This window comes from Oncorhynchus masou, chromosome 19 (genome assembly GCF_036934945.1).
Source record: "Oncorhynchus masou masou isolate Uvic2021 chromosome 19, UVic_Omas_1.1, whole genome shotgun sequence".
In the NCBI taxonomy this organism is placed as follows: Eukaryota; Metazoa; Chordata; class Actinopteri; order Salmoniformes; family Salmonidae; genus Oncorhynchus; species Oncorhynchus masou.
In genome coordinates, this window is record NC_088230.1 from 21,838,757 (window position 1) to 21,856,338 (window position 17,582).

The window sequence follows — 17,582 nt, forward strand, 5'->3', positions numbered from 1 at the left end:
CAGTCTGATGGGAATCTGTTCAACAGTCTGATAATAGAATCTGTTCAACAGTCTGATGGTAATAGAAGCTGTTCAACAGTCTGATGGTCTGGTGATAGAAGCTGTTCAACAGTCTGATGGTATGGTGATAGAAGCTGTTCAACAGTCTGATTCTGTTCAACAGTCTGATGGTCTGGTGATAGAAGCTGTTCAACAGTCTGATGGTCTGGTGATAGAAGCTGTTCATCAGTCTGATGGTCTGGTGATAGAAGCTGTTCAACAGTCTGATGGTAATGGAAGCTGTTCAACAGTCTGATGGTAATAGAAGCTGTTTAACAGTCTGATGGTAATGCTGTAACAGTCTGATGGCTGTGTTCAACAGTCAGTCTAGAAGCTGTTCAACAGTCTGATCATAATAGAAGCTGTTCAACAGTCTGATGGTAATAGAAGCTGTTCAAAAGTCTGAAGGTAATAGAAGCTGTTCAAGAGTCTGATGGTAATAGAAGCTGTTCAACAGTCTGATGGTAATAGAAGCCGTTCAACAGTCTGATGGTCTGGTAATAGAAGCTGTTCAACAGTCTGAAGGTAATAGAAGCTGTTCAAGAGTCTGATGGTAATAGAAGCTGTTCAACAGTCTGATGGTAATAGAAGCTGTTCAACAGTCTGAAGGTAATAGAATCTGTTCAACAGTCTGATGGTAATAGAATCTGTTCAACAGTCTGATGGTCTGGTGATAGAAGCTGTTCAACAGTCTGATGGTCTGGTGATAGAAGCTGTTCAACAGTCTGATGGTCTGGTGATAGAAGCTGTTCAAAGTCTGATGGTCTGGTGATAGAAGCTGTTCAACAGTCTGATGGTCTGGTGATAGAAGCTGTTGTAAGCTGTCAACAGTCTGATGGTCTGGTGATAGAAGTGTGTTCAACAGTCTGATGGTCTGGTGATAGAAGCTGTTCAACAGTCTGATGAAGTCTGGTAATAGAAGCTGTTCAACAGTCTGATGGTAATAGAAGCTGTCCAACAGTCTGATGTTCAACAGTCTGATGGTAATAGAAGCTGTTCAACAGTCTGATGGTGATAGAAGCTGTTCAACAGTCTGATGGTCTGGTGATGTTCAACAGTCTGATGATGTTCAACAGTCTGATGGTCTGGTGGATAGAAGCTGTTCAACAGTCTGATGGTGATAGAATCTGTTCAACAGTCCGATGATAATAGAAGCTGTTCAAAAGTCTGATGGTAATAGAAGCTGTTCAACAGTCTGATGGTAATAGAAGCTGTTCAACAGTCTGATGGTCTGGTAATAAAAGCTGTTCAACAGTCTGATGGTAATAGAAGCTGTTCAACAGTCTGATGGTAATAGAATCTGTTCAACAGTCTGATGGTAATAGAATCTGTTGATAATAGAATCTGAGTCTGATGGTAATAGAATCTGTTCAACAGTCTGATGGTGATAGAAGCTGTTCAACAGTCTGATGGTCTGGTAATAGAAGCTGTTCAACAGTCTGATGGTAATAGAATCTGTTCAACAGTCTGATGGTAATATAATCTGTTCAACAGTCTGATGGTAATAGAAGCTGTTCAACAGTCTGATGGTAATAGAATCTGTTCAACAGTCTGATGGTAATAGAATCTGTTCAACAGTCTGATGGTGATAGAAGCTGTTCAACAGTCTGATGGTCTGGTAATAGAAGCTGTTCAACAGTCTGATGGTAATAGAATCTGTTCAACAGTCTGATGGTAATAATCTGTTCAACAGTCTGATGGTCTGATGGTAATAGAATCTGTTCAACAGTCTGTTCAACTGTTCACAGTCATGGTCTGATGGTAATAGAAGCTGTTCAACAGTCTGATGGTAATATAAGCTGTTCAACAGTCTGATGGTAATGAAGCTGTTCAACAGTCTGTGGATAGAAGCTGTTCAACAGTCTGATGGTCTGATAGAAGCTGTTCAACAGTCTGATGGTAATGAAGCTGTTCAACAGTCTGATGGTAATAGAAGCTGTTCAACAGTCTGATGGTAATAGAAGCTGACAGTCTGATGGTAATGGTTCAACAGTCTGATGGTAATCTGTTCAACAGTCTGATGGTAATAGAAGCTGTTCAGTCTGATGGTAATGAAGTCTGATGGTAATATAATGTTCAACAGTCTGATGGGTTCAACAGTCTGATGGTCTGATAATAGAAGCTGTTCAACAGTCTGATGGTAATAGAAGCTGTTCAACAGTCTGATGGTAATAGAATCTGTTCAACAGTCTGATGGTAATGGAAGCTGTTCAACAGTCTGATGGTAATAGAATCTGTTCAACAGTCCGATGGTAATAGAAGCTGTTCAACAGTCCGATGGTAATGAAGCTGTTCAACAGTCCGATGGTAATGAAGTGTTCAACAGTCAGTTCAACAGTCCGACTGTTCAACAGTCGATGGTAATGGCTGTTCAACTGTCCGATGGTAATGAAGCTGTTCAACTGTCCGATGGTAATGAAGCTGTTCAACAGTCCGATGGTAATAGAAGCTGTTCAACTGTCCGATGGTAATAGAAGCTGTTCAACAGTCTGATGGTAATAGAATCTGTTCAACAGTCCGATGGTAATAGAAGCTGTTCAACAGTCCGATGGTAATAGAAGCTGTTCAACAGTCCGATGGTAATAGAAGCTGTTCAACAGTCCGATGGTAATACAAGCTGTTCAACAGTCCGATGGTAATAGATACTGTTCAACAGTCCGATGGTAATAGAAGCTGTTCAACAGTCCGATGGTAATAGAAGCTGTTCAACAGTCCGATGGTAATAGAATCTGTTCAACAGTCTGATGGTAATACAAGCTGTTCAACAGTCTGAAGGTAATAGAAGCTGTTCAACAGTCTGAAGGTAATACAAGCTGTTCAACAGTCTGAAGGTAATAGAAGCTGTTCAACAGTCTGATCGTAATAGAAGCTGTTCAACAGTCTGATCGTAATAGAAGCTGTTCAACAGTCTGATCGTAATAGAAGCTGTTCAACAGTCTGATCGTAATAGAAGCTGTTCAACAGTCCGATGGTAATAGAAGCTGTTCAACAGTCCGATGGTAATAGAAGCTGTTCAACAGTCCGATGGTAATACAAGCTGTTCAACAGTCCGATGGTAATAGATACTGTTCAACAGTCTGATGGTAATAGAAGCTGTTCAACAGTCCGATGGTAATAGAAGCTGTTCAACAGTCCGATGGTAATAGAATCTGTTCAACAGTCTGATGGTAATACAAGCTGTTCAACAGTCTGAAGGTAATAGAAGCTGTTCAACAGTCTGAAGGTAATACAAGCTGTTCAACAGTCTGGTGGTAATAGAAGCTGTTCAACAGTCTGAAGGTAATAGAAGCTGTTCAACAGTCTGAAGGTAATAGAAGCTGTTCAACAGTCTGAAGGTAATAGAAGCTGTTCAACAGTCTGATCGTAATAGAAGCTGTTCAACAGTCTGATGGTAATAGAAGCTGTTCAACAGTCTGATCGTAATAGAAGCTGTTCAACAGTCTGATCGTAATAGAAGCTGTTCAACAGTCTGATCGTAATAGAAGCTGTTCAACAGTCTGATGGTAATAGAAGCTGTTCAACAGTCTGATCGTAATAGAAGCTGTTCAACAGTCTGATCGTAATAGAAGCTGTTCAACAGTCTGATTGGTAATAGAAGCTGTTCAACAGTCTGATGGCCTGGTAATATAAACTATTTTTTTGTCTCCTAGTCTTTGAATCACCAGTACTGTCTCCATCATGACTGTGGGCCATGTCATTGGTGTGATATAATGTCCTTCACGACTGTGGGACATGTCATTGGTGTGATAAGACGTCCGATGTGTCTGTGGGCCATGTCATTGGTGTGATAGAATGTCCGTCATGACTGTGGGCCATGTTATTGGTGTGATAGAATGTCCGTCATGACTGTGGGCCATGTTATTGGTGTGATAGAATGTCCGTCATGACTGTGGGCCAAGTCATTGGTGTGATAGGATGTCTGTGGGCCATGTTATTGGTGTGATAGAATGTCCGTCATGACTGTGGGCCATGTTATTGGTGTGATGAATGGGACATGTCATTGGTGTGATAGGATGTCTGTGGGCCATGTCATTGGTGTGATATAATGTCTTTCATGACTGTGGGACATGTCATTGGTGTGATAGAATGTCCGTCATGACTGTGGGCCATGTTATTGGTGTGATAGAATGTCCTTCATGACTGTGGGCCATGTTATTGGTGTGATAAGACGTCCGATGTGTCTGTGGGCCATGTCATTGGTGTGATAGAATGTCCGTCATGACTGTGGGCCATGTTATTGGTGTGATAGAATGTCCGTCATGACTGTGGGCCATGTTATTGGTGTGATAGAATGTCCGTCATGACTGTGGGCCATGTTATTGGCAGCTCCACATAGGAAGATATGAAAGTCAAGCAGCTACTTGGCTCAGAGAGAAACTGTACTACACTGACTAAATTCAAACATCCCATCAATAACAACAACAGCAACACCAAAGCTTTGATAGACTTTCTATACTGTACAGTGACTGCAAAACGCAGAGACACTGAGAAACGGCAAGACCATTTCTATGAGATCACCCTCAGGTGGTTCCTGTCTAATGTACAAGTAAACACCGATCACAAGTGACCTATATGTAAAATATCCTCAGGTGGCAAATGGTCCGCTGTGAACCTTTCTATTTTTGGAAATCACATCCAACATTACCATCCCTATACCCTCTAGATATTTGTCACTTTAGTTGTTTTTCTTTACATGGAAATTCTTCTTCCAGCTAACACTGACCATATAGACCACATTAATACGTTGAAAAATACAAACTTTTAGAGGTGGTTTATGCAATGTTTGTCTTGGAACTTTCTCTATGTTTGAGAAAAGCTTGGTTTGGCATTATTGTTTTTTGTTTGACCTTTTTTAACTCGGCAAATCAGTTCAGAACAAATTCTTATTTTCAATGACCGCCTAGGAAAGTGGGTTAACTGCCTTGTTCAAGGGCAGAACGACAGATTTTTACCTTGTCAGTTCGGGTATTTGATCTTGCAACCTTTCGGTTACTAGTTCAACACTCTAACCACTAAGCTACCTGCCGCATTACTGGCGTAGTACATCTACCTTCCCCTAAGCAGTCAGCAAATCACAGAGCCACTTTCCTCCTAACCTGGCTAGCTACATGTAATTACAATAATAATACTACATTTCAAAGACCCAAATATGTAGAGTCATCCAGAGAGACTCAGTTGTCCATTATATTACGGAGTTGCAAACAACACCCAGATTAATCCATGCAGAAAATCCCTCTGAGTGCCTCTCGAGTTGTACAGTGTTAAGACACTGCATCACAGTGCTAGCTGTGCCACTAGAGATCCTGGTTCAAGTCCAGGCTCGGTCGCCGCCTGCCACGACCGAGAGACCCATGGGGCAGCGCACAATTGGCCCAAAGTCGTCCAGGTTAGGGGAGAGTTTGGCCGACAGGGATGTTCTTGGCCCATCGCACACTAGCGATTCCTGTGGTGGGTTGGACGCAGTGCACGCTGACACGATTGCCAGGTGTATGGTGTTTCCTCCGACACATTTGTGCGGCTGGCTTCCGGGTTAATCGGGCATTGTGTCAAGAAGCAGCGTGGCTTGGCTCGGTTGTGTTTCAGAGGACGCACGGCTCCCAACCTACGCCTCTCCCGAGTCCAATACGGGAGTTGCTGCGATGGAACAAGACTAACTACCAATTGGATACCACAAAAATGGGGAGAAAAATATATAAATAAAGAAAATCACTCTGTAGATGGGATGAATCAAGATGTCAGAGAGAATGAGAGACAAGCAGGACGGCTGCCCTCCTCTTCCTCCCCTTCTACAGATCCACCCAGTGACAGGAGATAGGCTGGACACACAGCAGTCAGTCATTAGGGGTGAACAAGGCCCCTCTGTACACGTATTCATCAGACATGACATTTCAGCAAGGGCGTAGAGGGGGCGGGGCATTCAATCATAGGAGTCACAACCACACACACACAGACCTCACACTGGGATGATCATAGATCATTAGCATGACAGAGTTATTAGACACACAAAGATAGACTGCTGGTTCATGGAGACTGGGGAGAGACTGGCCAAACTGATCAGGGGAAGGAACAATGACTGTGTGAGAGTATGTGTGTGTCTGTCTGTCTGTCTACGGGGCTGGGGAGGGGAGGTAGTACCACATAGAATAGCAAAACAAACAACAAGGCTAAGATATGCATTCAAATGAGTGTGTGTGGTGTGTGTGTGAGAGAGAGGTGCAGTGGGTCCATCATTATGCTACAGCCAGAAGTGTATGTCTGAGTTAGTGACTGGTCAGGTCTGATCTGTACTATGCATCTCATTGACCTTTTGAGGGGCTCAGAGACAAACACACTCATTAATAAGGGGATCCATGGCAACTGCTGGGCACAGGGCTGTCTGAGCACGGACACACTTCAGGGTTCCTCCATTGTCACCCCCACCACCACCTCCGCCTCTCCCTAGCCACCTCACTTTGGCATAGATCAGGCCATCCTTGGGGCTGAAGCTTGTTTTGTCAAGAGTAGGCCTGGCTGGAGCTGGGTAATACCACAGTGGCAGTGGGGCTCCATACCAGTCAGGGATAGGGGTACTGAACTGTTGTGGTGCCTGAGTGGCATGACACTCATTTACCAAGTCAAAGGAGCAGGTGTTTGAGTGAGAGTGTAGTGTTGTGTGGAGGTATCAGGAATTAACTGTAGCTTTGGAGGACTAACTACTTTACTGGCAGCATTCAGACACCTGAATGCCACAGTCATTTTTAACCACTGTCATTAGCCACAGGCACTTCTTTCTCCCTGATGTCACTGTGTGACATTAAGTTACATAATATTCTAATGCACAGCCCACGCCACCAGAGGTCATGTGTACCACTGGACTGACGTGGCTTTCCTGGCTGTAAATGGCTTGATAATTACAGGCTGCGGAACCGCAGTTGACAGCCACTGGTGTACCACTAATGGAAATGGAATGTGGTGAGATGGGAGAGAGGGACGATAGTGGTGAAAAGAGAGAAGAACGGGCCATATGGAAGATAGAAGTGAGACAGTTAATGAGTGATGTAGAGGGAGGAGAGAGGGAGAAAGGAATGAGACAGAGAGGGGTGAGAGATGGTGAGAGGGAGATAGGAATGAGACATGAGAAGGGTGAGATGGTGAGAGGGAGAGAGGAATGAGACATGAGAAGGGTGAGAGATGGTGAGAGGGAGATAGGAATGAGACATGAGAAGGGTGAGAGATGGTGAGAGGGAGAAAGGAATGAGACAGGAGAGGGTGAGAGATGGTGAGAGGGAGATAGGAATGAGACATGAGAAGGGTGAGAGATGGTGAGAGGGAGAAAGGAATGAGACAGGAGAGGGGTGGGATGGTGAGAGGGAGATGGAATGAGACATGAGAAGGGGAGATGAGAGGGAGATAGGAATGAGACATGAGAAGGGTGAGAGATGGTGAGAGGGAGAAAGGAATGAGACAGGAGAGGGGTGAGAGATGGTGAGAGGGAGATAGGAATGAGACATGAGAAGGGTGAGAGATGGTGAGAGGGAGATAGGAATGAGACATGAGAAGGGTGAGAGATGGTGAGAGGGAGAAAGGAATGAGACATGAGAAGGGTGAGAGATGGTGAGAGGGAGAAAGGAATGAGACAGGAGGGGTGAGAGATGGTGAGAGGGAGATAGGAATGAGACATGAGAAGGGTGAGAGGGAGAAAGGAATGAGACAGGAGAGGGGTGAGAGATGGTGAGAGGGAGATAGGAATGAGACATGAGAAGGGTGAGAGATGGTGAGAGGGAGAAAGGAATGAGACAGGAGAGGGGTGAGAGATGGTGAGAGGGAGATAGGAATGAGACATGAGAAGCGATGGTGAGAGGGAGAAAGGAATGAGACAGGAGAGGGTGAGAGATGGTGAGAGGGAGATAGGAATGAGACATGAGACATGAGAAGGGTGAGAGATGGTGAGAGGGAGAAAGGAATGAGACATGAGAAGGGTGAGAGATGGTGAGAGGGAGATAGGAATGAGACATGAGAAGGGTGAGAGATGGTGAGAGGGAGAAAGGAATGAGACAGGAGAGGGGTGAGAGATGGTGAGAGGGAGATAGGAATGAGACATGAGAAGGGTGAGAGATGGTGAGAGGGAGAAAGGAATGAGACAGGAGAGGGGTGAGATGAGAGAGAGAAGGGTCAGATGAGAGATAGGGGGACTTACGTTGTCCCCACTGTCCGCTGTTAGGGTTCAGGTAGTTGGGGTACAGTCCCTGGGGCTTATCAAGGCGATTCAGAACCTTCCGGATGTTCATGACCTAGGAGGCGGAACCAGAGAAATGAGTTTCTACTTTCTTCCTGCAACCTCATTGCCTCCTCATCTTCCAGCAGCAGGGCACAGTAATGCACTTTAAATGGCCTTGCTGCAGGGACGGCAGTTAAGGGAGGTATAAGAGAGAGACGCCTCTGAATCATAGCAGAAAGAAGGCATTTATCTGCAAAACAGGCGTTAACAAGAATAGTAATGAAGGTTGCGGCTATGAATAACATTGTCAGGCTGGCTGAGTGCTCAGTTTAGACTGGTGTTAATGCACTGGAATGGAAACGACGGTGCTGTGGCTCCCTAGCTCTCACCTTCTCTGCAAAGGCTGGGTTCCCTGACAGCTTGGAGAGGTGCATGAACTCCAGGTGCAGGGTGCCGTACTCCGCCAGGATGCTGCTGCCTCCAGACGCCCAAGGCCAGTTCCTCCCGATGCCACTGTAGACACAGAAGACAACACAGTTAACTCAGGTACTCCAAACAACCCCGTTGCAGCATAGGGGAGGCAGGTAGCCTAGCGGTTTAGAGCAAAAAGGTTGCTGGGCCGAATCCCAGAGCCGACATCCATCAGGTGAAAAATGATGTGCCCTTGAGCAAGGCACGTAACTCTAATTTCTTCTGTAAGTCGCTCTGGATAAGAGCATCTGATAAATTACTTAAATGTAAAATATAGAACACAAAACAGAGCTCTACGAAATCTCAGGTACTCCAAACATCACTGCAGAGGAACAGGATATTGCAAATTTACTCAGTCAACCACCCCCCACCCCACACACACAAACATTCCCAAGAGAGCTCCCTCCTCCACAAGTAAACCACTGATTCATGGGGTCAAACCTTCCTCTCCTCTTATGAATGTCACATACAATACATCTGTTTAACATCATACTAAATTGACAGTGTGTGTGTGTGTGTGTCTTTACAACATCCTGTACTATCTGTCCACAGTGTGTGTCTGTAGGTGTCTGATAACGTTCTAAACAGCAGGCCCTGGTCAGAGCTGCCCTGACTTCTTTCTATATCTCTCCTGAGTCACCCTGATCATACCCGCATGTCAGTGACCACTAACAGGACTAATAGCTACGTGTCAGCTTGCTAATGGTGCATAATCATTGACTCCACAAATAATGGCGAGTGTCACTATTGTTATTAGAGCACAGGCAGATTTCTGTCATTAACACCACATTAGTCAGGCTGGCTATTACAGGGGGCTGGAGGGATCAGAGTGTAAGAGCCAAAAACACATCCCCTGTGTGTGTGTGTTTGTGTGTGTGTGTGTGTGTGTGTGTTGCGGAAAGTGTACTTTCATCAGACACCGAAATTGAACTGGCATCCCAATGACTTCATTATGAAATCAGACTTGTTTGTAAACATTAGTATAACTAATTTGACCTTCCTCCGTGCCAAGAATCGAGCTGAAGCTGTTTTCTGTATTTTAGAAAAGGGCTGATAAATCCCAACAGCCTACAGCTCTGAATTATTTCAAGAAAAAATACAGGCTGTCACATTCTGACCATAGTTCTGTTATTTTATTATTTGTTTTATTATGGTCAGTGAGTTGGGGTGGGCATTCTGTGTTTGTTTTTCTGTTGGTTTTTGTGTTCGGCCGAGTATGGTTCTCAATCAGAGGCAGGTGTCGTTAGTTGTCTCTGATTGAGAATCATACTTAGGTAGCCTGGGTTTCACTGTTGGTTTGTGGGAGTTTGTTTCCGTGTGAGTGTTTGGGCCACACTGTACTGTTTCGGTTTTCATTTTGTTCACATCTTTTATTGTTTTGTATTTCAGTGTTCAGTTCCTTTCAATTAAATATCATCATGAACACCTACCAGGCTGCGCTTTGGTCCTTACTCCTCCTCAGACGAAGAGGAGGAAATCCGTTACAGGCAGGCAGGCAATGCAGAAGCCTCCAGTCATTGGCAATGTGTATTAATAAGGTCTTAGTATTGCCACAATGTCATCATTCCTAATGCTGAAATGATCTGCCACTATTGCTAATGATCTTGCTCTTGGCTCACAAACACAGGTACCCTCACACACAGGTACATCTCTCTACACACACACACACACACACCCTCAAGCACATATGTACACACACACACACAGGGCCTTGGAACGTGAGCTTTCATCCATCAGTTCCTGTGGTATGGGCCATAGGGAAAGGGAGAGGGGGAGAGAAGTAGAAGCAGCCAGGAGCATGCTGCTCAGCCTCGAACACTACAACCCTTAAAGCAGTCATTTAGACTTTATTTGTTTTTATATATATATATAAAAACAAATAAACACACTGGTATTAGAATCTTAATATCACAAACAGAAATTGAGTTTCCCCCGTTGCCCCTCCTCCTCCCAACAGGACAGCCTGCTCGCTCCTTCTTCCAACAGTTGAAAGTGCAGTGCCCTATCTGGTAACTGTCTCGAAACCGAACCGGTACCGAAACTAATTTTGCACATAAAACAGATTTAGAAAAATGAAGTAAAGTATGATGGGGAGAATGGGTGAGCTGATGAGCGAGGAGAAGCAAACAATGCAGAATTATGTCATCACCAATTGTGAATAAAGAACAGGGCAGGCCATTCTATTGTATTCATCCATTCTAATTCTAATCTTAAAATGGTATGTACCCTATATCAGTCCACTGAATCAAAGCAGTCTTCAGTCCACTCTGACCTACTTGGAGTAGCCTACACAGTGCGCGCGTGCGTAACTGTATGAGTCCCGTGTAGCTCAGCTGGTACAGCATGGTGCTTGCAACGCCAAGGTTGTAGGTTTGATTCCCACAGAGGACCAGTACAAAATGTATGCTGAACAACTTTCAGTAAAAAAGAATATCCACATCGGGCAGCAGGTGAGTGAATGTGGTGATGAGGCTTGTGGAATCAAAGACAATTTCTTCACTTCACTGTCAAGTTGTTTGCAAAGAAAACAAGTCTGGCCGGCACCATGAACATAGTGAGTCGGGAGCTCCCTCACTCTCACTGGTGCTTCTAATGGTGTTTAGGCTGTGTACAATCTGTTACCATGTTCTAACACGTGTATTCTCTTTCATAGGCTATTGTGTTATATATAAAAAATGTCAATAAATAAAAATATGATCTATATATATATACAGTGGGGCAAAAAAGTATTTAGTCAGCCACCAATTGTGCAAGTTCTCCAACTTAAAAATATAAGAGAGGCCTGTAATTTTCATCATAGGTACACTTCAACAACATCAGACAGAATTAGTAAAAAAAAATTCCAGAAAATAACAGGATTGTAGGATTTTTAATGAATTTATTTGCAAATTACGGTGGAAAATAAGTATTTGGTCAATAACAAAGGCTTATCTCAATACTTTGTTATATACCCTTTGTTGGCAATGACAAAGGTCAAACATTTTCTGTAAGTCTTCACAAGGTTTTCACACACTGTTGCTGGTATTTTGGCCCATTCCTCCATGCAGATCTCCTCTAGAGCAGTGATGTTTTGGGGCTGTTGCTAGGCAACACAGACTTTCAACTCCCTCCAGAGATTTTCTATGGGGTTGAGATCTGGAGACTGCCTAGGCCACTCCAGGACCTTGAAATGCTTCTTACGAAGCCACTCCTTCGTTGCCCGGGCGGTGTGTTTGGAATCATCGTCATACTGAAAGACCCAGCCACGTTTCATCTTCAATGCCCTTGCTGATGGAAGGAGGTTTTCACTCAAAATCTCACGATACATGGCCCCATTCATTCTTTCCTTTACACGGATCAGTCGTCCTCGGCACCTTTGCAGAACAACATCCCCAAAGCATGATGTTTCCACCACCATGCATCACAGTAGGTATGGTGTTCTTTAGATGCAACTCAGCATTCTTTGTCCTCCAAACACGACGAGTTGAGTTTTTACCAAAAAGTTCTATTTTGGTTTCATCTGACCATATGACATTCTCCTAATCTTCTTCTGGATCATCCAAATGCTCTCTAACAAACTACAGACGGGCCTGGACATATACTGGCATAAATAGGGGGACACGTCTGGCACTGCAGGATTTGAGTCCCTGGCGGCGTAGTGTTTTACTGATGGTAGGCTTTGTTACTTTGGTCCCAGCTCTCTGCAGGTCATTCACTAGGTCCCCCCGTGCGGTTCTGGGTTCTTGTGATAATTTTGACCCCACGGGGTGAGATCTTGCGTAGAGCTCCAGATCAAGGGAGATTATCAGTGGTCGTGTATGTCTTCCATTTCCTAATAATTGCTCCCACAGTTGATTTCTTCAAACCAAGCTGCTTACCTATTGTAGATTCAGTCTTCCCAGCCTGGTGCAGGTCTACAATTTTGTTTCTGGTGTCCTTTGACAGCTCTTTGGTCTTGGCCATAGTGGATGTGTGTGACTGTTTGAGGTTGTGGACAGGTGTCTTTTATACTGATAACAAGTTCAAACAGGTGCCATTTTAATACAGGTAACGAGTAGAGGACAGAGGAGCCTCTTAAAGAAGAAGTTACAGGTCTGTGAGAGCCAGAAATCTTGCTTGTTTGTAGGTGACCAAATACTTATTTTCCACCATAATTTGCAAATAAATTCATTAAAAATCCTACAATGTGATTTTCTGGATTTTGTTTCTCATTTTGTCTGTCATAGTTGAAGTGTACCTATGATGAAAGTTACAGGCCTCTCTCATTTTTTTAAGTGGGAGAACTTGCACAATTGGTGGCTGACTAAATACTTTTTTGCCCCACTGTATATACACTATTCAAAAAAATAAAGGCAACACTAAAATAACACATCCTAGATCTGAATGAATGAAATATTCTTATTAAATACTTTTTTCTTTACATAGTTGAATGTGCTGACAAGAAACTCACACAAAAATGATAAATGGAAATCAAATTTATCAACCCATGGAGGTCTGGATTTGGAGTCACACTCAAAATTAAAGTGGAAAACCACACTACAGGCTGATCCAACTTTGATGTAATGTCCTTAAAACAAGTCAAAATGAGGCTCAGTAGTGTGTGTGGCCTCCACGTTCCTGTATTACCTCCCTACAACGCCTGGGCATGCTCCTGATGAGGTGGCGGGCGGTCTCCTGAGGGATCTCCTCCCAGACCTGGACTAAAGCATCTGCCAACTCCTGGACAGTCTGTGGAGCAACGTGGCGTTGGTGGAGGGAGCGAGACATGATGTCCCAGATGTGCTCAATTGGATTCAGGTCTGGGGAACGGGCGGGCCAGTCCATAGCATCAATGCCTTCCTCTTGCAGGAACTGCTGACACACTCCAGCCACATGAGGTCTAGCATTGTCTTTCATTAGGAGAAACCCAGGGCCAACCACACCAGCATATGGTCTCACAAGGGGTCTGAGGATCTCATCTCGGTACCAAATGGCAGTCAGGCTAACTCTGGCGAGCACATGGAGAGCTGTGCGGCCCCCCAAAGAAATGCCACCCCACACCATGACTGACCAACCACTAAACCGGTCATGCTGGAGGATGTTGCAGGCAGCAGAAAGTTCTCCACGGCGTCTCCAGACTGTCACGTCTGTCACATGTGCTCAGTGTGAACCTGCTTTCATCTGTGATGAACACAGGGCACCAGTGGCGAATTTGCCAATCTTGGTGTTCTCTGGCAAATGAAAAACGTCCTGCACGGTGTTGGTCTGTAAGCACAACTCCCACCTGTGGACGTCGGGCATTCACACCACCCTCATGGAGTCTGTTTCTGACCGTTTGAGCAGACACATGCACATTTGTGGCTTGCTGGAGGTCATTTTGCAGGGCTCTGGCAGTGCTCCTCCTGCTCCTCCTTGCACAAAGGCGGAGGTAGCTGTCCTGCTACTGGGTTGTTGCCCTCCTACGGCCTCCTCCACGTCTCCTGATGTACTGGCCTGTCTCCTGGTAGCGCCTCCATGCTCTGGACACTACGCGGACAGACACAGCAAACCTTCTTGCCACAGCTCGCATTGATGTGCCATCCTGGATGAGCTGCACTACCTGAGCCAATTGTGTGGGTTGTAGACTCCGTCTCATGCTACCACTAGAGTGAAAGCACCGCCAGCATTCAAAAGTGACCAAAACATCAGCCAGGAAGCATAGGAACTGAGAAGTGGTCTGTGGTCCCCACCTGCAGAACCACTCCTTTATTGGGGGTGTCTTGCTAATTGCCTATAATTTCCAACTGTTGTCTATTCTATTTGCACAACAGCATGTGAAATGTATTGTCAATCAGTGTTGCTTCCTAAGTGGACAGATTGATTTCACAGAAGTGTGATTGACTTGGAGTTACATTGTGTTGTTTAAGTGTTCCCTTTATTTTTTTGAGCAGTGTATAAATATATCTTATATATATATTCTAATGTTACCCAAGGCCTTCATAAACACAACCAAATCATGATAGCATATATGAAATGTATTAATTCCACAGTTAGAATGCTGCAGTCAGAATGACTGCTCATGAGCTTGAAGGGGCCCGTCGAGGCCCAGCGGTTCTAGTGTTAAGGACAGTAGCATGGCTGTGCATAGTAATTACCCCCTCACCCACATGCTGTGCCAAAACTATTTGTTTTTCATTACACAGCTGATTAAATAATGTTACTGGAAAATCACACAAATACTGTATCAGAGAGGAAAGAAAATGGAGAGAAAGCGCCTGTTCTTGGGTCAGAAAACCTAATTGGTGTTTATGATTGAGACTTAATCAGATTGCCACAGCCTGGGATGGAGTTGATAAGCATGTTAATGATGGTGAGTCGTGCATGTGTGTTTATTTGTCAAAAGCGTATGTGCTCCGAGGAGGATCAGACGACAATTGTGCACCTGGTGCAGCAGCCGGCCAAGAGGCCGAGGGAGCTGGATACAGGTAGACCTGCCATCTCTCCTTCATCTCCATAATGCTCCATTACAAAACAGTGGGGCTCTTGCCTGTATTGTGGCACAGCACTGCCATGTCCTCTCTTTCCAGACTCGAAGAGCTGCATTAAACCTGAACAATCATGTGGACTGCTCTGTGCTCTCCCACGGAGTCCCTGCAATTGAGCCTCCATCCCTTTCACTCTCTCCCTCTCTATATCTCCTTCTCTGAGTCTTTTTCCCTCCTTCTATATCGCTGTCTCTCTGACTGTCTCCCTACTTCCCCTCACGGAAGACACCTGGAGATATCACCATCCATCTGATGAGAGCTAAATCTCTGATGAGAGCTAAATCTCCAGGAGGAATAACAAGAGGGAGCCTAAAACCAGCACATGGCTAAACCTAAAGGGACAGGGCTGAGGGAGGGGGAGGAGTGGGGTTGAAATGGCACATTTACAGTACAGTGTAGTACAGGGAGGGACCCCTACTGAAACATACCGTTTAAGCTGGATGTCCTCTCTCCCTCTACCTCACCTTACTGCTCACTCTCCAAGTTGAAACTTGAATCAACTTGAAACTATCCCTCTTCCTCTCCTCCCTATCTCTGTTTAATACAGAATGCTAATGACTGCCTAAGGTCTGAAGTGTGTGGGCACTGGGTAGGCTTCAGTCCAAGTTCGGTGGTATTTAGCCATTCCTCTTAAGGGAAAGAAAGAGAGATGCAGGCTGGCACTGACAAATCTGCAGCTCTGAGTACATAATGGAGTGGCTGACAGGACCTTGAGAGAACACAAACAGCCTGCTGGACAATGAACTAACAGTGGCACTGTGGTAAAGTCCACTTCACTCCAGTCAGGTGCCAATGTTTTTATGTCTGGGTAGCGTCTATACAGAATGGATACTGAAGCTTTGGCTCACTGCTTCCTGATGTTAGCTCTTAGATCCAAACTGGATCTCTCCTCCATATCTCTTCCTCCCTCCGGGCGAAAGGGGAGCTATAGATCCAGAGTTAAGGGCTTAATTAAGGGATTCATTCTTTAAATCACACCAGCCATATTTGTGGGTGCTAAGGAGGCTGGGTGGAGTATTTGGGGATCCTAGTGGGAGACTACCTCCAGCAGGTGTAACACTATTGGCCTTTTTGTATACTTCAGAAAATCACAGGTGTCTGTAATCATATCTGGCCCTCTGTGTTGCCTTATCTCATGTAAAATATCAAATAATATTTTAAAATATAAATGAAATATATCATTGCTGTAAAACATTATCCTAAATATAAACCATCAACTTAGTGAATACCATTGGTGTTTAATGTGAGGGTTTCAGCATGAAATATCCTTTATATATATATATATATTTTTTTTTACACACTTTCATTTATTTTACTATGTCAATATGTCTTTGTTGTAAATGTTTAGTCGCCAAACTGGTATCAGTTGTGAAAAGTCAATAGTTGGAAGAGTTGCAGAGTTAATTTAAAATAATGCCATTGTTGATTAATGTTATTTACATCAATTAGGCTATTTTCTCTTGAACAATATGGTCTATCTACTAGAAACTCAGACAACATGACACAGATATAAAAAAAAATTATACTATTTATATGAATCATTTTTTAAAAAGTTATTCAATTATAAATTACGAAAGTTAACATAGATTGCCATTGATGACCTCTTGATTACCAAAACGACAGAAGATTCCGGTAATTCTCAACCAATCCTCTCACCATCAACTATCAACTTCAGGCTAACCTGGTTTCACCAGGCCAGAGCTAAAAACGGCTGATGTAATTCATATTTGAATAACAGCAGATGAAGCGGTGCCCCTGTGTCACAGTGTGGAAAACCTCAAGGGCTTTTCTAATTGAGCCACTCGGAATCCAGGCTTATTAATCAAACCACTTTCCCCAGATTCCCGGGATTGATTGCACAGCCTGAGAGTGAACCGCAATGAGGAAATCTGCTACAGCTGGCGTATTTCATGCCAACACGGAGGGAAAAAAAGAGAGTTAGCGTTAACTTTGTGTGATGCTGGCGTATTTCATGCCAACACGGAGGAAAAAAAAGAGAGTTAGCTTTAACTTTGTGTGTGATGACATCCACCTTAAAGTCAATTAGATTGGAGAGTAATTTCCTGCTTGACATTTTATCAGGGGGGAAAAAGGGGAATTCAGAAAGACATACATCAAAATGGAGCCATTGTTCCCTGAGGAGGGAGACTAATGTTTAATTAGGAGCGCTAATACATCAGGCCTGGAGTCTGGCCTTCCTGGCCTTGCTCTCTGTCCCCAGAACAAACGCTCCATTAAAAAACGGCGCAGTGTGGCTAACGACATTGCGTCTACACCGAGGTACGAATATAGAACCTGTTTTATTGAATCACCACCTACTGAGGAGAGCAAATCTACACCAAGGCATTGTGAACTGTTGACAGTGTATTACATTTACGGGAGGCAGACACTTC

The 17,582-nt window shown here is 44.2% G+C and overlaps 1 protein-coding gene across 1 annotated transcript in view; it reads right to left on the minus strand.

Annotated features, from left to right (window-relative positions):
• LOC135506002 (mannosyl-oligosaccharide 1,2-alpha-mannosidase IA-like) overlaps window positions 1–17,582 on the minus strand; it is a 169,745-nt gene that overhangs the window by 19,622 nt on the left and 132,541 nt on the right. Inside the window, exons 6-7 of the mRNA XM_064925330.1 lie at window positions 8,626–8,749; window positions 8,216–8,309 (exon numbers count right to left, since the gene is read on the minus strand). Coding sequence (XP_064781402.1) covers window positions 8,216–8,309; window positions 8,626–8,749 — 218 coding nt within the window. The remainder of the gene's footprint in view (window positions 1–8,215; window positions 8,310–8,625; window positions 8,750–17,582) is intronic.